The 22,593-nt window shown below is 39.3% G+C and overlaps 3 protein-coding genes across 5 annotated transcripts in view; all 3 read left to right on the top strand.

The window, feature by feature from the left end:
* Nucleotides 1-2: 2 nt before the first annotated feature.
* On the top strand, nucleotides 3-3,575 carry trim107 (tripartite motif containing 107). 2 transcript variants are annotated; one of them, XM_006784505.2, is made up of 2 exons: nucleotides 3-94; nucleotides 1,661-3,575. In XM_006784505.2, exon 2 carries the CDS (start codon nucleotides 1,672-1,674, stop codon nucleotides 3,217-3,219), a length of 1,548 nt encoding a protein of 515 aa, XP_006784568.2. In that variant the 5' UTR covers nucleotides 3-94; nucleotides 1,661-1,671; the 3' UTR covers nucleotides 3,220-3,575. The 2 variants fall into 2 exon arrangements, with proteins under 2 accessions (XP_006784568.2, XP_006784569.2); XM_006784506.3 differs by lacking the exon at nucleotides 3-94 and adding an exon at nucleotides 300-384.
* A 70-nt stretch (nucleotides 3,576-3,645) lies between these two features.
* tpra1 (transmembrane protein, adipocyte asscociated 1) lies at nucleotides 3,646-10,265 on the top strand. The gene is made up of 11 exons (XM_006784507.3): nucleotides 3,646-3,964; nucleotides 4,749-4,932; nucleotides 5,106-5,238; nucleotides 5,538-5,624; nucleotides 6,346-6,418; nucleotides 6,612-6,691; nucleotides 6,796-6,906; nucleotides 7,000-7,060; nucleotides 7,673-7,775; nucleotides 8,203-8,283; nucleotides 8,665-10,265. The coding sequence occupies exons 2-11, from the start codon at nucleotides 4,760-4,762 to the stop codon at nucleotides 8,933-8,935; spliced, it is 1,173 nt and encodes a 390-aa protein (XP_006784570.1). The 5' UTR covers nucleotides 3,646-3,964; nucleotides 4,749-4,759; the 3' UTR covers nucleotides 8,936-10,265.
* Nucleotides 10,266-10,843: 578 nt separating this feature from the next.
* chchd6b (coiled-coil-helix-coiled-coil-helix domain containing 6b) overlaps nucleotides 10,844-22,593 on the top strand; it is a 51,226-nt gene continuing 39,476 nt past the window's right edge. The window contains exons 1-4 of one of the 2 annotated variants that reach the window (XM_006784509.3): nucleotides 10,844-11,099; nucleotides 11,765-11,861; nucleotides 12,110-12,164; nucleotides 12,973-13,129. In XM_006784509.3, the coding sequence (XP_006784572.1) occupies nucleotides 11,016-11,099; nucleotides 11,765-11,861; nucleotides 12,110-12,164; nucleotides 12,973-13,129 (393 nt within the window). In that variant the 5' untranslated portion in view covers nucleotides 10,844-11,015. The remainder of the gene's footprint in view (nucleotides 11,100-11,764; nucleotides 11,862-12,109; nucleotides 12,165-12,972; nucleotides 13,130-22,593) is intronic. The other variant, XM_006784510.3, reaches the window with a different exon arrangement.

Raw genomic sequence — 22,593 nt, 5'->3', positions numbered from 1 at the left:
AAGGCTACGAGGGTTACAGCGGACCTCTGCGCAGGGCGTTTTCTTGACGCACCTGACACGGAAGAAGCAACTCAAAACATTACGGTTCCTTCAGGTAAGTCTTTAAAGCTGGAGGGTATGTTTTAAAATAATAATAATAATAATTACATGTTTCTAAATAAGTGCTTACGCTTTACACGACGCCCCAGAAATTTGGGGCTTGAGAGGCTTTTGAAGAGCAATCGTGCAATGTGCGATTTAATAAGAAAACAAAGCCGAATTAAGTGAGCTCATCTTTTGTTCCCACCCTAGCAGGAAAACGTTCATCGTACATGTGAAAGAAAGTGACCGTTGGATTCCGCTTGTGTGCGTCCTGTTCTCAGGAAAGCGAAACTTAACCAACAGGTTAACAGTCTTCTTACCAGTTACTCGTAGATCTTTCCGTTTCCCCTTTTATGGCCATGACTTCAAGTTTTCATTTACAGCAGGTATCATGTGAAAGGCATCCTGTGACGATGCTGACATATGGTCTTATTTTGTTTTCAATGCACTACAACTCTTCAGTTGTTGTGCTTAGTCACTGGTGTAACTTCCGGATTTTACTACTGCAAGAAAATATGTGAGACACGGGGAACAATGTAGACGTTACCAGTTATGGGAAAATATCTAATTATCATTTTATTGTAATGCATTTCAGAAAACTAAAAACACAAACAAAAAAAACCCGTGGTTTGTCCGTCTGTGTTTCCATTAAATAATGTGTTTGCTGTTTTCAGCTTATCAACCCTATCTAGAAAAGAAGTCGATATCGCTCAAATACATTATGCATCCAACCCCCAGACCATGAAAATTAAACCAGATTAAACCTTTCGGAAGCCGAGAATAAATATTTGTTATTAGATAATGACAAAAACGTAGCCGGGATAGAAGTAAAAGAGCTGCAAATCAATGTTACGGTTGCACATATATTTTTCTGATAGTAATTCTAACTGCAAATCAATCATTACTGTCGAGGTCATGGCCAAAGTTCTGTTCTGGTGTCCTTTCCTCTACGTTTTGTTGTAATAGTTGTTTTTCTCCTCTGCCAGGTGAAATACGCTTCATTTTAATGCTCAAACAAAACAAAGAAATGTAAAACTTGTTTGGTTTGCAGTTTGGTCATTAAGAAGACAGAAGCTAAAGAGCTTGGTATTTAATAGCTGTCAGCATTTTTTTTCTTTCTACTGTGTTTGCATTAGGTCTGGACCGCTGCCAAACCAGTTTAGTAACATACTGCTGTAATACACGCACGAAGTGTCATGGCATTGTTTTGCTGACATCGGCGCCCTTCTTTCTGGCAGCATATATTGTTCCGAAACATCTGTAATGTCAATCATCATTAATGGTGCCTTCAGAGATATGCAATGTTACTCCAAAATCTCTTATAATAATGTATTTTTCTTTCCCATTGTTGTTTTAACTTGCATATGTAAAAAACAATACTTTTACATAGTAAAAAGTATTGAAAATTGATCTGTGATTCATACATGTAGTCATATATGCATTCATTCATAATAATTAGTGTAGAATGTAAGCCCTTTTTGATAATCAGTACAAACCTTAGCAAACAATTACATTAATTGTGTATTGTGAATTACTTACCATTGCAAATGTTTACCCCAGGTTGTCTTTTTTTTTTCAGCACTTGGCATCATGTCTGAGAGTGAGAATGAAGAGGCTTTGGCTTTGGAGCTTACATGTCCCATTTGCCTGCAACTATTCTCTGACCCAGTTTCTCTTCCTTGCGGTCATTTCTACTGCTTTGCCTGTCTTGAGACCATGGCAGAAGGCCTTGACCATCACAACTGCCCCGAGTGTCATTCTGAGTACCAGGGATCCGATGCCCTCGTGAAGAACTTCAAAATGCGTAGTATTGTAGAAACCTACAAAGCCACTGCTGTTAAAGTCCTCCCCCCTGGAAACCCTGCTGATGGCAGCTATGTAACGGTCGAGAGCCATCATAGCTCTATGACAGAGGAATCTGAAGCCAAATATCACCAAGTGCAAGAAAAAGCTGGAAAGCTCCAAGAGGAGAGCGAAGAATGCAAAGCAAAGGATGGGTTTCGAATTGGGTCTGGATCCACAGAGCATCCCTTTTCAATGGATCAGGAAAAAGGTGGTGGCAGAGGCAAAATGGAACTGGATGAACCAAAGTTTAAACTGGCGTCACAAGTGACTGAGCTGAACCTCAAGTTAGAGATGGCAGAGGGTGTCCTTAAGAAAGAAAAGGAGTTGGAGTTAGAGGTGACCACTGCTAGTGATCGGCTGAGAGAGAAAGCATCCGGCCTGTTAGAGAAGATAAAGGAGCTGTCGCAGAACTACATCGAGGGAGTGACACAGATGATTGAAGAGCAGTTAGGTCTACCTGAGGCCATCATATGCTCTCGGGTCAGTCAGGCCTCTGAGCTGACCGAGCAGCTGAGGCAGGCTTTGCAAACAGCTGAATCCCTTTTGAAAGAAGAGGATGGGGCAACATTTGGTGAAGAGCTCCAACGTTTGCAACCACAAATTGCAGATTTGATTTCAAAACAAGTGGGAGAAGAGGACGAGCTTGTTAATGTAAAAGTCAACCTTGCACAGGCTTGTCCCAAGGTGGAAAACATGAATGCTGAGCTGAGGGAAAGACTCGGAGAGATTCAGCGCTCTCTTCGAAACACCCTCAACCCTTCTGAGATCACCTTTGATCCAGAAACAGTCCACCCTAACCTTGTTCTCTCAGAGGACTTGAAAACGGCCACATTTAGTGCTGCCAAACAGAACTACCCGTCCTCTCCTAAGAGGTTCACCAGCTTCTTCCAGGTCCTCAGCAACCAAAGCTTCTCTGAAGGTGATCATTGCTGGGAGGTGGAGCTGGAGGGGTCACCTTGGATCATTGGCGTGTGCTACAGTGGGAAACTAGAACGCAGCGGGGTGCCATCTGCTCTGGAAAGCAGTCGAAGCTCTTGGTGTCTGATGTGGTTCAACAACCTTCTGACTGCCTTCGAGCAAAGTCACAGTGTGCCTTTGAAGAGGACCACAGTGTCACGCAGACTTGAGATCAAGCTGAGCTTCAAGACCCACAGGCTGAGCTTCTACAATGTTAGCCCTACCAGTGGAAAGACTCACATTTATACATTTAAAGCTAACTTAACTGAACCAGTGCACCTGGCCTACAGGATGATGTCAGGTCACCCAAAAGGCCGTGTCACAATTTATTCATAATTGTAACCACAATTTAACAAACTGTGCATAGAAAAAAATAGTAAATAATTAAAGTTAAGACTTGTACAATAAAACAGTTTTGCCTTGTACTAGAGGCTTTACATAGTGACGGAGGGATGCTTCTCAATTTGGCATCAACATAAAGTTATTAATATGAGTGAAATACTTGCAGAATGACTGAAAGACTAGTGCAGACATGCAGAGTTCAGAGGGGAATGTGGATAAATATATTTTGTATTACTCCAGCATAATGCACTCCTAATATAATGTAAACAAGGAAGAACACTTTAAAATAAAGATGTACTTTTAAAGATGTTTTTCTACTTTAACTGATAAATAAACTCCTTACAAAATCCCCAGGGCCTCTGTTTCATAATATATTATCATTATATAATTAGTCTTCACAACCATACACGCTATTTTACACATTTGTGAGAGATCAGTCTTTTGTGCTTTGAGTTTTACTTGCTTAAGTATTAAGTAAACAAAACCTCCCTACCACCACATCCATTTCATTAATAAGTATGACATCTCGCGAGACTTGCTCATTCTGTTTGGTGGGTGAGAGTGTCAGCTGACCCGACGGGAAATTTGTTAACGAAAGTATCCGGCATAGCTATGTCCCCTGTTGGAGACCAGTGTGTCGGTCGATTACTATGTGTATGACAACACACGTGCTTGAATTACATTATTGAATAATATATTTTACAGCAGCTATATCTTTAATCCCGAGTCTTCTGAAAAGGTAAGATGCTAATATTTACTATTTCATGCTCCACGGTGTGTCGGCGTCAGTACACTGCCACCAGTTTGTTTTGTTGCTAACGCTAGTCCATCGGCTTTTAAGCTCTGGTACTTTATGTTACATAAACAAGCCGCATGTACCATGAGTACTATCGTCATTGACGAATTTGTTTCTGAGGAATGAGCGAGTAGTTTCGTTTAATAAACAACACAAATTCCGACGGGAGCTAACAAGCTTAGCGGCTTAGCTAACGTCTGAAATTCCCCTTTCCTAACTGAAAGTATTCCGATAAATAATACGCAGAAGTCCTGCTGCGACATGATTCCTGCCCATTTTCAACTTTAGCTGACTCTAACAAAAATGTACTTATGTTAGTCTTAGCCCCTGGTATTTTTGTAAGCTGTGGACAAGTTTGGAAGGCTACTGTAACTTGTCTCTTGTCCAGTTGTTGAGTAGGCGTCAAGTAAATGTTAACGAGATTAGTGTTACTGCTTGGCACTGAACACTGGATGTCGAGTTTCTCATTATGTAACGTTCAAGTACATGAGCTGTGATTTCTTGATACATCGACTGCACTACTTCTTAAAGAAGTGTTCCCGTGTATATAGCTTTATCTAGAAGACCAACTATAAATTCTTTAAAGGAGGATACAGCAATCTTGTATGTAGCTAAAGCAGACCCCTTCAGTACCTGCAGCACCCCCACAGTAAAGTTCTTACATATTTCAAAATGACTAACTGTGTTTAAAATATTATTTGACATAATCAGATATTTTTTCCCTCAGGCTCTGACACCATGCTAGCCACAGTGACTACTGTGGTTAGTTTTTCTCAGGACAATGGCAGTATTTCGCCTACGCCACTGGGAAACACAACAGCATTCTCGACCTGGCAACCTGATACCCAAAACAACATCACCAAGCCTCACAAATGCCTACAAGTTCTCTATGAGGACATTGGAGAATCCAGGTAATCAGTTGATTGTGCAAAATTATTGTTGAAACTACTGTTACTATAAGTGCAAAACAGAGACTGTTCAAAGTAGAAATTTACCAGATTATCAAAAATGTTTATAGATACGCACTCTTTGCTGAAGGACTTTATCCCTTCATTTACCCTTCACATTCACCTGTCTGCTTCAGGGTGCGGTTCTGGGACATTTTATTGCTCGTGCCTAATGTGGCCTTCTTTGTATTCCTGATGTGGAAGCTGCCCTCAGCCAGGGCAAAGATCCGCCTCACCTCTAGCCCCATCTTCGTCACTTTTTACTTGCTGGTAGGACACAAACTGTACAATCAGTGGATGTACTTTTTCCTTTTTGAACTGGTATACCAAAGCATTTAAGATGTAAAAGATTGATCTATTTGTCAAGCAGTATATTAATACACCTCACCTCAGCCATGCATTGCCTGGCAAAGCAATAAAGGATCTGTTGTCAATAGTGTTGTTGAGTACAGGATTGTTATCAGCTGTACTTTGGCCTAATTTTCCACCAGTATATGATTTTATTATGACCATGTTATGTTGACAGACTATATCATGTAGTCTAATGTGTTGTGTGCTGTGGTTCTTAGGTTTTTGTTGTTGCAGCAGTTGGAATTACCCGGGCTATAGTGTCCATGACTGTCAGTGCATCCAGTGCTGCCACCATTGTAGACAAAGTAAGCAAGCGCATGATCCACAAGTAAAACTTTACAGGTTTATGGCTACAAGTTGTAATTTAAAGTAAAATTATAATCTGTGATAGAAATGGCACCTGTTTGGTCGTAGCCACGCCCAAAACGATCGAGTCTGTTACGGTGTCAGAGGTTTGTTTTCAGAAAAAGCTGTAAAACAGAGCTGAATTTCAAGTTATTATCTACTGTTTCAATTTAATATGTGTCTTCCCATTCCTAATGTTACTGCAATGTACAAATGGGAGCATACCTGGAATTTGTTAAAACGTCTTTTAATTATAGGCTTATAAGAGACTGAAATGTATGCCTTTTCTAAGTCTCTTGTGTACAAAACAGTCTGGGTTTCTGTCAGTATAAATATTTGACTTGTACTGAAATGACAGGGACAATATCCTGCAAGAGATATCTTTTTATTAAGTGTCCAAAAAAGTTTTTGACCTTTCATGTTTAAAAGAAAAGGCGTAGCTTCATTCCACACATACCAGGCAGATCACTATGGAGCTTAGAGAGATGGACCTGTTATTTCCATTGCACATTATCAGGGCTACACTATTAAATTTACCAAAAAAGAATGAATGAATGAATATATAACATAATGGCGTGTCTGCTGACCTTTAAAGTTATGCACTTTGACTTAACACGTGTTAATACACAGCTGATCTCCTTAACAACAGGAATTCCTCCTAAAGTTTTCTTTTCTCTTTAGGTGCTCTGGGAAATCACTCGTTTTTTCTTGCTGGCTATTGAGCTCAGTGTCATCATCTTGGGACTGGCTTTTGGTGAGTTTGTCACGTTGGTTTCAGTTCTCATTTACCATGCATTTTATTTTTAGATGTGTGATGTTTCTAGCTTTTTACATGACAAATATGTTTAATATGTTTTGTTTTTTTTAAATTTTCTTTTCAGTGCCAAGTGCAATTAATTTAATGCAGCTGTTTTCCTGTTAAGCATGATTCTTCCTCTGTTCATTAGGCCACCTGGAGAGCAAATCCAGCATAAAGCGTGTGCTGGCTATTACTGCTGTGTTGGCTCTGGCGTACTCAGTCACACAGGTAATAGCAGATGGGAGGTTAAATATAGTTTCAAATGATTACATCATGACATATTGTGGCAGGAAATTTTGCATGCAGATGAACTGAATAATACATTGTCTCAGGGCACGCTAGAGATACTGTATCCTGACAGTCATCTGTCAGCGGAGGACTTCAACATCTATGGTCACGGGGGCCGGCACTTCTGGCTGGCAAGCTCCTGCTTTTTCTTTCTGGTCAGTAACTCCATTATAATGGCAGCATGAGCAAAAAGATCCTTTACCATAAATGATCAGCCTGTTATCTCATATTTGTCTTTTTTTAAATAGGTGTACTCTTTGATTGTGATCTTACCAAAAACTCCAGTAAGAGAAAGGATATCTCTGCCATGTAAGTTAAAAGTTAAATTGCATTAAACAACAAAGTTAAGATTGAAGAAGTAGAATTGCTCCTGACTTTTGATATGATAATAAAAAATTTTTTTTTACAGTTTTTCAATAGCAGAAGTATTTTTGACCTAATTGGCCACATAAAGTCGTGTCTTGTCTTTTATAGTTAACTTTTTAAAACCACATCTATACTTACCTCACGCAATTGTACTTCCCCTGCTGCGTTTGTGTCATAGTCTTCATTTTCATATCCTCACACAGTTGATCAGAAGAGCCATTGTTGTTGACCTTTGCTATAAAGTTAGAGTAGTTGGGGGATTCATCAGTGAAGTTCCATAAAGGGTCTTATTTATAGTGAGTCATTATCCACAGTAGAGGCCAGTAGGGGGCGGCAACAAAGTCCATTTGAAAAAGTAAAAAATCAGTTTGATTGAAACTAGAGCCTTTTTTTCTGCTCTTGTCCACAATTCTGACAATGTTGACAAAAGTAGTAGTTCACTGACAGGTAAAACACTTTTCTTACTCAAATATTGTTAAAGCCAAACTTGGTATTTAACGTATTAAATTTACCTGCAAAGCCCTGATTGATCTCTGTTTGGCTTCCTTTCTCCAGCTAAGAGGAGTTTCTACGTCTATGCTGCCATCCTGTCATTGCTGAACCTCGTTCAGGGCCTCGGCAGTGCTCTGTTGTGTGCTGGAGTCATAGAGGGACTATGGTCAGTATTCTGAAGCATATTTGCTTATATTGCATCAAAATTACATTATATAGCTATAAAGCCAATTTAGATGTTTTTGTGATTAAAATAAGTAAATCAAGCCTCATATTTAATTTTATGCTTCTAAGAAGAAACAATAGCTGCATTCAGAGCAGCTGTGGCTCTAATGCTTTGTAAGCCTATTAGAAAATGCCCTTGATATGGAGCTGGCTGCCTGTTTTAAAACCTCTTAGTATTTTAATTTTGTTGGCTGAGTTGCACCCACTGGGATGACTCACTGTTTTGCTGGGTCCACCAAAGTTCAATGAAGTTTATACGGGCGAATCTGAACATAATAGTCAGGCAGCAATCTGTTAGTTATGCTTTTTGTGAAGCTGAGAGCTGAATAAGCTTACTGAGACGGTTTGCTCTTTCTCTTGTGAACCAGCTGTGTGGATGTCACAACGTTCCTGTACTTCTCTGCCTTCGCTCCGCTCATTTATGTCACATTCCTCAAAGGCTTCTTTGGGTATGTAGTCACATGAGATGTAGAGAATAAGAGTGTAATAAGCACTTATTATACATTTGTTTTTTTTCTGATTAGTTTTTATTTTTTCTACTTTCTTTTTTTTAAATTCAGCTTTGCTTTTGGTTTAGTTTCCGGGTGAATTTGCTAATTTCAGTTTAGCTTTTTTGTTTGAAAATTTAATATTTTAGTGTGTTTTATTTATTTTGTTTGTTTCAGTGTTAGTTTTAGTCTTTGTAATTATGTTTGTATTGAGGACTTATGTCCGACAGGATTCAGGAAATGTAGCCTATAGATATGCTTGATTTATTTGATGAACACTGCAGGAGCTGACAGTTTTAGGTCTGTACAAATAAAAGCTTACCTTTTCCCTCATCTCTGCAGTTCAGAGCCCAAGATCCTATTCTCCTACAAGTCGCAGGTAGATGAGCCAGATGAAAGCGATGTCCACCTTCCTCCAACCATCGCTGCAAACCTTGGTCGTAAGGAGATGAATGACCAGGGCCTGTATTATTCCTCCACCCAGATTGATGGCTCTGGACCGAGCAGTACTCGCATGGTTGGAGCGTACCTGGATGATGTTGCCTCCGGACCCTATGGGTCCAGCAGCATTAACAGCGTTGAAGCTGACCGCTGGAGACCTGTAATTGTGTGAAGGGGTCAAGAGTTGTACAGCTGGACTAAAATTGTTGTGCATGTGTAGTGTTGTCAGCAATATGGGGATCAGTGAAATTGGTGCAGAACAAAGCAGTTGGACACCAAGGAGGGTGATAGTGGTCTTTTTTTGGAGGCCTGAAAGAGTGGGCGCTTAAAACAAACAAACAAAGAAAAAAAAAAAAACTTATTTCTGAAGGACTGTGAATTTAGCAACTGCTTTTGTAACATTGTCCAGAGTGCATTTCTGCTGCTGCTGCTGCTGCTCCTGCTCCAGCTCCAAACTGGGAGCGCTGCCCCTCATTGTGGCCCCAACAGGCTTGATAATGATTCTGCTCTGCAAGCTCTTATTTCTGGGAGTTTATTGACTCGTCTCACCACATTTTCTGTCATTCCAGCACTAATGCAACAATGAATATCTCAGTTCTCACCGATGATGTTTTAAACCTATTTTAATTACAAACGTTTGTAAAACTGATCAAACATTCTTGTGATGGAAACCTTACATCTATACATTCCCACTGAAGACTTTCAGTAACAGCATCTCATTTGACTTAAGATTTGTGACCGATCAGGCTAATCAGTTTGCACTGGTCACATTGCTTATTGGAAACACTTCAAAGACTTGTGCTAATTCATTTGGTATGTGTTGACAAGTAAAACAGTGTTGTTGTGTTGTATGTCACTTCATTATAATAGGGAGCTGCTGAATACAGGCAACACATTGGTGTTAAAGGTCAGAATGTCACAGACACAAAGGACAATTCCTAACAATTGAAGCCAGATCTTGTGGATGACATCTTTTTGTGTGCTTTTTACTTTAATTCCAGATTAATCAATGCTGCCAGTGAAATGACATTTGTTGGCAAGTTATGTGTGTGAGATAAAAGACAAAATATGCACAAACTTATTTGTGTATTCCACGTCAATCTTGTGATTGATACCAGTGGTTTTCCAGTTTTGCTTGCTGCCAAAGGTTGCTGTTGCAGATTTGATTTTTTCCCCCCTATATTCAGAGTTACAAATGTTACCACAAGTGGTGAACGTACACCAAAAACAACCGTTTTCATAGTATCTAATGGGGGTATTGATACAGTTTCATTACATAGTTTAAACTTTTGTCTTTTGACAAACAAGGTCAGGCACTTGCATTGGATCATTGTAATACATTAACAAGGATAAGTATATTGCATAATGTTGCCAAGGAAAATACAATATTTGGTATGAGGTGATTGCTGTATTTAAGCTAGCAGTATTCATCAGCATAGTGTTGTAACCAATATGCAAAATATATATAAATATATATATATATATATATATAAATATATATATATAAATATATATATATATATATATATATATATATATATATATATATATATATTAGGGGGTTGCAATGATGTTTTTCATCATATGATTCATTTGCATTTTTCCTGATTTGAAATATTTTATCTTCAAATGTAAATTTGTTGTTTTATGTGGGGTGATGGATTAAAATATTCTTTCCCTTTTGTTGGACAAGAGTTCACAAGTTGCATCACTCTTGAAAACACATTCCACTCTTGAAAACATTTGATGGTGAAATCCTTTGGAAATTCTGTTTAAAATTGCCTTTTTATTGAAGTGCATTTATTGTACAATATTCCAGCCATGTCAAATCAAGGTGTCGAGCATTCCATGACCTAAAGAATAAACAGTGAACTCTTTGTTTCAATTGTTTGTTTGTTTTTCTAGTATCTATAGTGTGTTTGTGTGTGTGTGTGAGCAAATGCGCTCTGTATGATCTTAAATATACCGCACAGGTCGCGTTTTAGATTCGTCACTCTTGTGTTTAACTACAATTCCCATCAACCCTTCGTCCGTTTACGGTAAGCTAGTTAGCCATTGGATCCGTAATGTAAAATCTGGCCAATGAGCTTTCAGGATACTGCAGCGTTAAAATGACCTTTATTGGAGTATTTTGACCAGCAGTCGCTGTGGCGGCGACTTCAGCTGCTCTCCAATTTATGTCTTCTTCACATAACAGTCGACTTGGCTTGTATTGCTTGATTTAATTGAGTGGGAACGGAAAACTGGTTAAAATGGGTGGAAACGGGAGCACGGCGAGGAAAGTGTCATTCGGACTGGACGAAGACGAGAAGGTCACAGTAATTGAAGGAGTGAAGGTATAGAGTACAACGTTGTTGCTTTAGGGGTAATTCACACCACAGTTTTAATTATTATTATTGTTGTTGTTACGGTATAGCGGCTAATGGCAGAGGCAGTAGTGGGATTTTGTGATGGTATTCGTCTGTCTGCTGCGAGCCTGACAGGTCCTGTGTCCTTAAATGAACCCGGGTCAGAACTTCTTTTTCCTGTCATGTCCAGCTACTGTTGCCCTCTTTCTTAGATTAGTAGGTTATTATTTTAGTAGTATAATGATGACTGATAAAATGCTAGCACAGCGGACAATTTCACAGCACTTGGTCACATGCGATGGTGGTGTTATTTCCACAGCAAACCGCTGATAGCTAAGACGCTATGTCAACAACAGCAAACACGTCAAGTCCTTTGCTGTTGTTGACTTCTGTAATCAGAAGTACATGTCATGAAACATGGGGATTGTCGTCAACATATTTGCAGTTTTGCAGTATGAGAATATGTAATCTTTTCTATCCATGCAGGCAAATAGCTAGCTAGCATTTGTTTCAATACCTGGTCATTGGATTGGTGAGGTGTACAGAAGTATTTTCTGTGTTATAGGACACTTGAATAGGCTAGTCGATGGACTTTAAGATTTAATCTGGTATACATTTACACTGCATTGCATGTGTTTATTAATCCCATCCAGCTCTCAGAGGATGTGCTCCGCAGGATGAGGGAGTCTCTGGGGTCTGACAGCAACAAGCCACCAAAGTCCTTGCCGGACAGTCACAAACCACCATCAAGTATGTCGCTGGTCAAAGGCCTTTCCTGTCTCACAAACTTCCCATTGTAACCGCAGCAAATATGTTCCCATGCACTGATTCTTGAGCACAGCATCAAAATATAGTATAATTGCAGTAAATAGCTTTGCCATGATTCATGTCTGAAGGGATCTTATTATACACACCCCTAATCCTGCTGCAAATCCTGCAAACTGGTTCATACTGTCATTTTTATATGCATCAGTAATCCTTATCCAATTGTGTGTTAGGCGAAAAACCATCAGGACCATCTTCTAAAGAAATTCAAGAGGAAATGCGGAAAAAGTAGGTGCTCACAATGTCAAGGTCACTGTTCCCTTGTGTTCAGTCATGCCTGTTTACATGTTTAGAATTTGTCCTGTAAGTTGCTCTGTTTTGTACACACACTACCTGTTGTTTGTCTGTAGAGGGATCACTCCTCTGGTGCTTTTTCTGAAGTTTCTTCTAGTTTTCACAGTTACTGACGGGAGCTTTTTTTTTTTTCTTACCATGTTCACAAGGCTAAGGACTTGGATTTTACATGCCATAGACTGTAAACCTGTTTGAGACAAATTTTTGATGTCAGATATCAAATTGTCACAAATTGAGTTGTATTTCTGTCATAGTTGGTTAAGGAACAGCTGCAGCTGAATACATGTTGAATACATGTAGTTGACAGATATTTGAAATGACATGCACACAGTGTGGAATGTTTTGCAAATGTACACATGCCGAGTGACCTATTGACACTGCCTGTGCTACATTACTCTGTATAACGGGCATGTTTCTGTGCTGGTGGAGTGCCTATATGCTGTGCTGAGCCTCTGAAGACTTACATATTGAAGTCCAGCAGTCTCACTCATGCTCATTGCAATGCAGTTAATTTACTCTATGTATATTTTACTTTTCTATCACATCACAGTGGAAAACCATGTGTAACATTCTGGAAGTGACTTCTGTAGGCGTTTTCCACATTTATTTGTAATGCTTTGCATGAAGCAATATCTGTAAAACCTCAGTGGCTAACCCGCTATGCGAACAAAAACTTCAGAGGGCTTTCCATTGCAAAATAAAGTGTCAAAGGTTAATACATCTCATGTTTCAATTACTTTAGCTTTGAACGTCAACAGGCCATGGTGAAGGAGGAGTTGGCCAAACTGGCCCAGAGGGAGAACGAGAATGCAGCAATCACTGGCCTGGATGAGCTGACCTCTGCCCTCATCGTAGAGAAAGGAAAATCCCTCGAAGAGCACGAAAAGTCCAAGATACTGGTGAGTGATGTTTTCTGGATCTATGCCAGGAGCACATTTATTTGAATCTTCACGTCCTGCATAATTTCACTAGACACGTCTTGATAAAAATATACTTAATTTGTTGAGGCTTAACCTTGGTAATGCTCTTATATGAATTTAAAGATGTGGGGAGACGTGTTTGTGATTGTTTAAAGTTCCAGAAAGTTAAAAAGAGCAGTGTTAATTTGTTGAAATGCTTTGTAGATCTATTTATTTATATTTTTTAGGCTAAGTTAATTGTTCCAAGACTTTAACATGAAATAATGACTCAATTTATCATTAAAATTTTAAAATCTAGCAGTAGTATGGATGCAGCGTACTACCCTGATGTAGTGGTAAACAGCACCCTCTACTGCTTTGACTTTGAATACTGAAGCTTTAGTGAAGCAGGGGATATCTGTGTGTCCATGTTTTTGCTCTGCACTTCTGATATTTGGATATTCAAAGTCTGATTGTCTTCTTGTTGTTCAGTTAGTAACATTTGTCTTATCATCATAGTTGGTACATGAAAGTTTAGTTCAGTATATTGCAAAACTCAGTGGTCACAGGTGTTACTATGTTATTTGTGTTTGGCATTGGTTGGAGTTTCTGATGATGTGAGTGGTGTGAGAGCAACATCAACGTCATGGTGGAAATGTACAGTTCTCGTAGTGCTTTGTGGCCACCAATGACTTACTTCAGCAGGTCCTGTCAGTAACAAGAATATATGATCACTAAGTGTCTCCTACTATGAATTTTAACACTCCACATTAATGTCCTAGTGTTTAATTAAATGTAGGTAATCGCGTCACCCTCGCCTTTTAGAAGCAGCCTGGTATTAAAAGCATGGCAACAATAAACTTGACAATTGGAAACAGAACCTGTGATGTTTCAGCATTTTACTGTTTCAAAGCAGGCTTGTTGAAACAAAATGTTGTCAATATTCATAATTTAGACTGGTAATGAGTCAAGCCAGCAGTGTGGTGTGTGTAGGATTTCAAACGGAGACGTTAGTGAGTCAGATGTGTGAGGAGTTTGATGTGAGATGGAAAATAATGTCTATGAGCAATGAACTATTGCTGATGATTAATTAGCAGTTCTCTCCCTGGTGGCTTCACTTGGCTCTGCTAAAGTTAAACATTGTGGATTTCCTACAACCCCGTCTCCCTCGCTCTCTTTCTCCCCTCCAATTGATTTGTCCTGCAGTGTCTTTTCAGCGTGCCAGCTCGCTGTAATGAATACTGAATGAAGCCGCTGGCTTAGCTTGCGCTGATACGGGCTCCAAACATTTAATAATGTTGCATTGCAATGAGAAACTGAGCACTTCCCCTCAAAGCCTTGTTTTCTACTTTTTCTGTCAGGACAAGTCAATACAAGGCATCGGTGTGTGTGAAGCTGTGTGTTTGTGTTCAAGGAGGGATGGACTAAAAGTGTTGCCTGTCTGTGGTTGTAAAGAGCAGAAAAGAAGTGTTGAGGAGACTCTGTCATTGCTTCTAGCGTGTTTGAGAAGGTTGAGCCTGACAGGTACAGGTGCAAACTATTTAAGTAAAAGGAAAGGGATTTTATTTATTTATTTATTCATTTATTTATGGCCTTTAGGTGATGATAGTTGCTGTAGATAACCTGCACAGTGAGTGAGAAAAGCCTAGAGGTTCCCACCTTTTCCTCTTTCTTACTTGTCTTTCTTTTTTTAGTCTCACCTCTAACTCTCCCTTATATCGGCTCAGCTAACACATTTCTTATTCCTCAGCTTGATTTCTATCCTGCTTAAACTATAACCCATCCTTAATTGACCAAAAACAATAAGACAAAACCTAGAAGACCTTAGTTCTGAGATAATAAGATGATAAACATTTTCCTGCTTGTGCTGTATTGCTTCAACTTTTTAGTGCATTCAAAGAACTGATTTAAAAGCTCCTCCATTCTTAGCGGGTGGGCTTCCCTCTCTTCTTTGTATTTTCCATTGACCTTACATTGGAAACGACCTTGCAAAAACACAGCTGGAGGCTCAAAGAACAGCTTTCCCAAGCCCCCTGTCTTTCCCCATTACACTTTCAAATGCACTTTGAGTAGTTTCTGCGCTTGCCGTGGTCCTTAAAGGCAGATGCATTCTCACACACACTTCTGTGACACTCGCCACAGTATATTGGCACATATAGCGTACACTTCTGGCCTGTTTTCCCCCCTGTGCATTCTTAGCTCTCCAGCATCAAAACTGTGTGTTATGGGGAAATTCTGGTTCAGCTGTGGTTGTGTCCGTGGGCCCATCTAACTGCAGAGACCACAATCTGCGTCTGTTATCAGATGGGGGCAGTATTAAAAAAAAAAAAAAAAAAAAAAAAAAGTGGTCTGACCAGCGTACTTGTCAGTCAACAGAAAGGGTCATCCATGTTGAACAACATGCAGTTGAGATTTTGGAGGCCTGCACAGGAGCATGTTTGTGTTGGTTGAAAACCCCTCTCCGGAGGCGTATGCCTCTGCACACAACCTCGGTAGCATTAAGCATTACCGGTGGGTTGATTAGGGGGGTGTGAAGGCATGTACCCACTGAAGAGCTGCTCCTCACACTGCCTCAGGCTGCCTGTCACAGACATTCACATTAGCCATTTACCCCACACTCATTACTGACCTACACCACCACCGCCATGAGTATTTGTGTGTCTGTCTGTGTCATTGCATATGTATACCTGTGCATTAAGCTGGCTCCATCTGCCAATCCACTCATAATGTTGACTCTTTCCATCTACGGCCCATTAATTCTTTAACATTAACTATAATACTATAGCTATCTTTTCTTTTACAGACTTGTTAGTGATTTTGGTCAGACTTTTTCACACTTATTCGCCAAATGTGTAACACTTTCTCAAATTGTAGCTGTGTTCTTGCTGTACTCCCCAGTTAACACTGTCTGTTTTAATTAATGATGTCATTGTGGAAGAAGTGTGTTTTCAGAAATAGTGCCACTGAAATTTAGGGTAAACATTAGGACTAATAATAGCTAACAATCCCTATTATTAGAGGAGCTTCTTCTCCTTTTTGCTCATGCCTTTAGGGATCACCCCAGCAGATCAACTTTCTCCATCTCATCCTCTCGCCCTCCTGTCACACCAAGTTCCTACACATCCTCCTTCACTACATCTATGAATGGCAAAAATATTACACCGGATGCCCTTCCTGATGCAGATCCCCATTTATCAAGATTGGGAATGGCACTAGAAGTATACTGGCTTGCCACCCTAATCGTACCCCACCACACAGTTGTGGCTATTATTAATATCTGAAGATATTACCCTTAAAATACATGTGTAATGGTTTTTCCACAAAAATACTTTTTTGGGGGCAGATGATACTTTTAAATTGGGTTTATTTATTTATTTTTAATGTGTATCAGGTGATGTGGGAATCTGTGTACTCCTCCAAAGTTTATTTTCTGTATAGTGCTGGATTCTTTTCTACTCCTACTTCTGACTCATATTTCACCATGTCCAAGTTCTCACCCCACCTACAAAGGTGCTCTTAAGAAGTGCATTCAACTTGGCTCTTGCAGTGTGTCATCCTGTCTCATTCTGAGACTATATTTAACTGTTACACCACGAGTGAAGACACAGACGAGATGACGCGTTACATTAACACCTAGTCCCTTCTCCTCTCCTTTCTTTCATTAGCACCTCCTGTGTTTGTTTTTTCCCCTGCCTGTTCTCTCCACCTCAGAGGTGTCATTTCTGCTGCAAGTAAAATGCAATTAGTATGCACAGGTATTCAGTGCTGAGCATCTAACACCCGTAGACATGCAGACAACAACAAGCATCTGCTTGAAGCTATTGAATTTCAGAAGCCGGAAGGGTGTGAAGAATAGACTTTAATACCTGTGTGTGGACCATGGGTGAATGTTTGTATTCCTGTATATTAAAAGCATTCTTTTATCTGCTGTCTCCAGTGAAGAAATCGTGATAAACAGCAACATGAGTGCTCATACTATTCTAATTCAGATCTGCTTAGCAGAGTTCCAGATGGATCCATTTCAGTGACAATATTATGAAGGAACTAATAAAAACTAAAGGCACTGATATATATATGAAGATAATCTTAGGAGAGAAGGACAAATAGACTGAGTGCCAGCTATGAATCTTTTTATGAGAATTTACTGTTGATCAGTCTTTTGAGCTTTTTCTGTCATTCTTGAAAGTGTTTGTATTATTATAATTCTGCATGTTAAAGTGTAGAATTTATATTTGCACTAAAGATGACGACTCGTTTGTGTTCTACAAACCAAGAAGAAACCCTGCCCCCCCACAAAATTCAAGAGTCAAATATTTATTTATTTATTTGTCAATTTGCTTCTTGTACAGGACATTCAAGAGAATCAAAATTCTGTTTCTCTTTCACCTTTATATAAAGAAAAAATGAGAAAAGATGAAGCACTCGCCAGGGAAGACATAAAAACGAAACCTAAAAAGAATAGTGGTAGTAGTGGAAAATATAAATAAATGAATAGAATAGCTTGAGAAATGTACAAAAATGGTAGTGCAAATGGCCAACAGGAAAGCTGCTTTTGCGAAGCTTTGGTTGAATCTGTTGAACTGTAAAGAATGCTTTTTCTTTCATGTGAAAATATAGTTGGTAGCACAGTTTTAGCTGAAGTGTGTGCGATAAGAGGTGATGCGCCCGTTTGGTCAGTCCTCGTGTTCTCACACCTCCTCCTTCCTTTTAACACCCTCGCCAGATTGTGGGTTATAGATTTAAATCCTGCAGCAGGTAGTTCTGTACGTCTAAAAATGTAAATGTTGCTGTGAGGCGATGCTTCTGGGAATTTGATGTCTTTAGTCGTTTTGTTTCCTTTTATAGCAACATGCAGCCTGTTTCTCTTTACCATATATTTCTAAGTAATTTCCATTTTCAGTTATAAGTTGATATGCCTGCTATTTGGACGTTTTTCATGGTGACATAATAGGATGTAAGCCGGTAAAGTTTCACTAGATGGCACTGTTGATGCATGTTTGGTTAGTCGGAGGATTAAAAGGAGGATGAATGTGTGTTCTGCACAGCAACATGTGCTCCTGGGCAACATGTTCTTCCAGCATTTATTCCTCCTCCTCTGTGTCTCATCTTTTTATCTGCCCTTTATATGTGTGTTTGTCTGTTTTACTGTGTGTGTATGTGTGTCTGTTTGTGCCCGTGTGTGACTGATGACTCAGAGTGAAGCATTTGACACTGTCCAGAAAACCGATGATGAAAACCAGGGTGAAAAGCACAGAATTCATTAAAGTCAGACCTGAGATGACAAACACTCAGACCACAGGGTTGATGCCACACATGTTAACAGTATTGCCCAGCTGCTGTGTAGAAACACTCAGAGATGACACTTGACAAGACTGGAAACGTTGTGTTTTGCACTGAATATGCAGCCTTTCAGCTACAAGATGTTCTCACTAACCAGCAGGCCCCCCTGCTGTCTAAGTCCAAAAGACATTTGTCTCATTACTGAGTAGAATTCTCTGCAAAAGATCTCTCTGCTGTTGTTTCAGCACATTGCCACACTTTTATTGATTACTTTAACCTTTATCTTTTAATTAACTGTTTCCATTATCTCTGTGATTACATACACTAAGCGTTAGGATATTATTTATTAACATACTCATTTATATACTTGCCTGGAATTGTATACCTCCTTGCTGATTTGGCCTGTGGCTACGCTATTCTGTCTGTTCTAATTACTTCAAGTATACGAATCGAGCAACAAGCGTCTGGCTTCAGCTCTAATTCATGGGATACTTTTTCATTAAGGCAAGATAACCTACACCTAATTCAATAGTTTCACATGATTATAGAGCACATTATCTGATCTTATAGGTGTACAAGATCAGGTGATCACTGCTTGAGGTGGTACTTTCATTCAGTATTTATCTTTCCACATTTGTTTTTTGTTTTTTTTGTTGGCTGCCTGACTAGAAATCTTTATGGAAACACCAACATTTAATTTAGCCTGACATTTTAGATGCAGTCACATTCAATGTGTTTGCTTTTCTTTGTCTACCACCATTCGTTTTGTCTTGACCCACCCATTATAGTAGCCTGAGAAGTAATTGTGACTGTTATGATGGCTGGCTGTGGTAGAAAATGGCAGCATTAGGCTAGAGATGATCCATAGAGCTCAGAAGTAGAGAAACACAGTTGGGGAAAGACTGTAGTAGCTGAAAGGCAGACAGAAGATAATTTATTACTATAGCCCTTACAAATGAAGACGTCTCACTATGACTGTCTGACTAGATAACCAGGCCTGGTTATTGGCCAAAGACACAGAGACAGGAGGATGACAAGATTGAGGAGATACTTGATCAATAAAAAGAATGCTTGTGGAAAAGCATGTGTAGATATTGCAGTGGATTGAGAGGACTTTGTACTGAAACTGAGTGGGTTCACCATAAGAGAGGCGTTTGAGTCCAGCAGAATGACGTGCTGCGAAGGTGCACACGGCGTTTTATAGAAGCCGACTGAGGATGAAGTACAAGCGATTCAGACACACACATTCACACACGGCTAAACCACTTGTTATCAGCTAGTGTAATCACAGACTTGACATCTTTTCTGCATGTTAAAGCAGCTAAGCCCTTTGTGCACACTCTCACTCGCTCACACACTCGCACCGTACATCGTCTAAAGCAACAGTAATTGCTGACGAGCAGAGCGCTCACCGGATGAGGAGATTTTGATCGGTGCCGAGCAGCGAGTGAGCGCCTCGCACAAATCCTGTCAGTTCAAAGGACAAATGTGTAGGACTGGAATACCTCTCCACTCTCCAGGAGAGTGGTTGTGATGTAATGAGACGGCTGGACAAGACCTATTATCCACAGGAAAAAAATAATTCCTCTCAGATAATTGTTCTCATAGGAGGCTATAATGACTAATGTTTGAACACTCAAAGTATGAGTCAAAGGTTTCAAAAATTTTAGGAGTTTTTGCTAATTGTTAAAGTAAAATGTTAGGTTGACTGGGCTGAAGCTTCCACAGAGGAAAACAAAGGCAGGAGTGCTGACCCTGAATTTGTTTTATGTGAAAGTTTTATTTGATTCTAGCTTTTGTTTTTGTTTCATGTGGAAGTCTCAAAATTACCAAGATATTACTTAAGAAAATTATATTTGCAGCTTAAACTTTTAATACCATTAATAATATTAATGATTTATATGATAAATAGTATACCTTGAATCTTGGCTCTGTTTACCAAAGAACACATTTTAAAACAGGTAGTAGAAGATAGTCAAAGAAAATGAAATTCAAAATCTATTCTAGTTATTTGTTTACTTATTTAGGCAAAACTTATTGTTCATAAGATGAAAAGACTCTTCAAGACAGTCATTTGGTAAGTTTTTTTTTTTTTTTTTGCTTTCTTTTACTATTACCCAGTTTTCCAACAAAGCCTCTTTCTTTTTAGTTGAATTGCATCATTTTCCCTCAATCCCTCCTTTCACTTTTTTCATCTTTAGTGTCTTTTTCACTCTCTGTCTCTGTGACAGTCTGTGGTGCAAAGCAGGCTGATGATGAAGTGTTAATTCATTTAACCTCCCCCAGCTATGTGACGACAACACACATTTAATGAGCAAACAGCTAGACTAACCAATTCATGCCTTTTGTGTGTGTAGTACACTGTGTGTGCGTTCTCATGTTTGGTTTCACGTGTCTCTTGTGGCTGCATGCAGCTATGTACATCATAAACAGATGTCAGGCTGAGGATTTATGCTCATGTATGTAAACATTACCCTGTTTCTTACTAACACCCCCTACTGTTTGTTTTTGTGTATCAACTATGAATTGTAAATTCAGTCCAGTTGTTATAGAAGATGTAAACTCAATGGCCACGTTTGTCAAGTACAGCTGTTCAACTGCCCATTAATGCAGAGACCTAATCACCCAATCACATGACAGCACATCGATGCTGCAATGCGTCTAAAGTTCAAACCAGTAAGCACTCTTTCCAACCAAAGTATGGAGAAGAGTATCTCTGTTGAACTCTACATGTTGAACATTGGAGCAGATGGTTTACCGCTGCAGAAGACCACACAAGGTGCGATTTTAGTCGGCTAAGAACAGAAAACTGAAGCTACAGTTGGCCTGGGTTCACCAGAAGTTGGGCAGTAGAAGACTGTTGCCTGGTCTCATGAGTCTAGATTTGTGCTACAACAGTTGGATTGTATCAACAGTTCAAACTCATCAAAATTGCTGATGAGGTGACGTGGTGTTAAAGCAGGGTTCTAAGCAGCTGGTTCAAAAGCTTGACCATGAAATACAACTTCCCAGGTAGAAAATATTTTTCAGTTTTATTGTGTGACAATATTGTGTAACTCTGGCCAAGGTAGAAGGTTAATTCAGTTCAGGTCAATTCAGTCACCTCAAGGCGCTTTATATTGTAAGCTTGAGTCCCTACAATAATAGAGAAAAACTCCAACAATCAAACCATCGCTCTTTGAGCAAGCACTTGACGAGTGGACATAGTGTAAGTAAAAAAAACAACAACTCCCTTTTAACAGGAAGAAGCCTCTGGCAGCACAATGCTCAGGGAGGGGCAGCCATCTGAAGGTGGGAGGTTAATAGAATAGAATAGAATTCAACTTTATTGTCATTGCACATGTCACAGGTACAAGGCAACGAAATGCAGTTTGCATCCATCCAAAAGTGCTTTAGCCATGATATAGTTATATTACAAATATATATTAGCAATAATATAGATATGTAAGTATATTACAGAAATGGGTCTATTGTGGTATGTAATAATGTACACGGTATGAAGGTATGTTATGAATATGCTATAACTAGAAGTATGTACAGGCTGTAGTGAGTACAAGCTATGTACAGGATATAAATGTGGAAAAACAATACAGAATATGAAATAAAAAAAACTATACAGAAATATGAGATATACAGCTATACAGAAATGTGAACTATGCAGGTTATAAACAGTTGTAGAATTAAAAATTATCGTATGTACAGAATGATTATTTACACAGAATTATACAGTAGTGCAGTTAAAATAAGTGAGATATGTGGATAATTTCTACAGAGGCTGTATAAAGTGCTAGTGGTTGTGAGTGGTGGTTCAGTCCATGTTGTTATTGTGTGTATGAGGGTACAGTTGTCCATTTTGTGTGGGTGTGGGTGGGTGTGGGTGTTTGTATCTCCTAACTAAGTGCCTTTGGTTACTGTTAAAATAAATGTAAAGCTACCTTTGTGCTAGACTTGCGTTGTGTTATTGCAAATAATGTGTCACTGTTGCGCTATAATCCCTTAAAGATAACTATGAGTTTGCTATATTCAAATGGACACAAAGAAGTAAGGCAGTTCTGAGGGTGAAAGGGGCTCCGACCCAGTACGACCAAGGTGTATGTAATGTAGTGTCCAGTTTTTCTGTTATTCGATAATAAAAAAAAAATGACTTGACTTATGACAGAATCATAGTATGGTAGCCAATTACT

The sequence above is a fragment of the Neolamprologus brichardi genome, chromosome 5 (genome assembly GCF_056152115.1).
Source record: "Neolamprologus brichardi isolate AB-2024 chromosome 5, ASM5615211v1, whole genome shotgun sequence".
Classification (NCBI taxonomy): domain Eukaryota; kingdom Metazoa; phylum Chordata; class Actinopteri; order Cichliformes; family Cichlidae; genus Neolamprologus; species Neolamprologus brichardi.
Note: the sequence above shows the minus strand (reverse complement) of the source record. Positions and strands in the feature narration are given on the sequence as shown.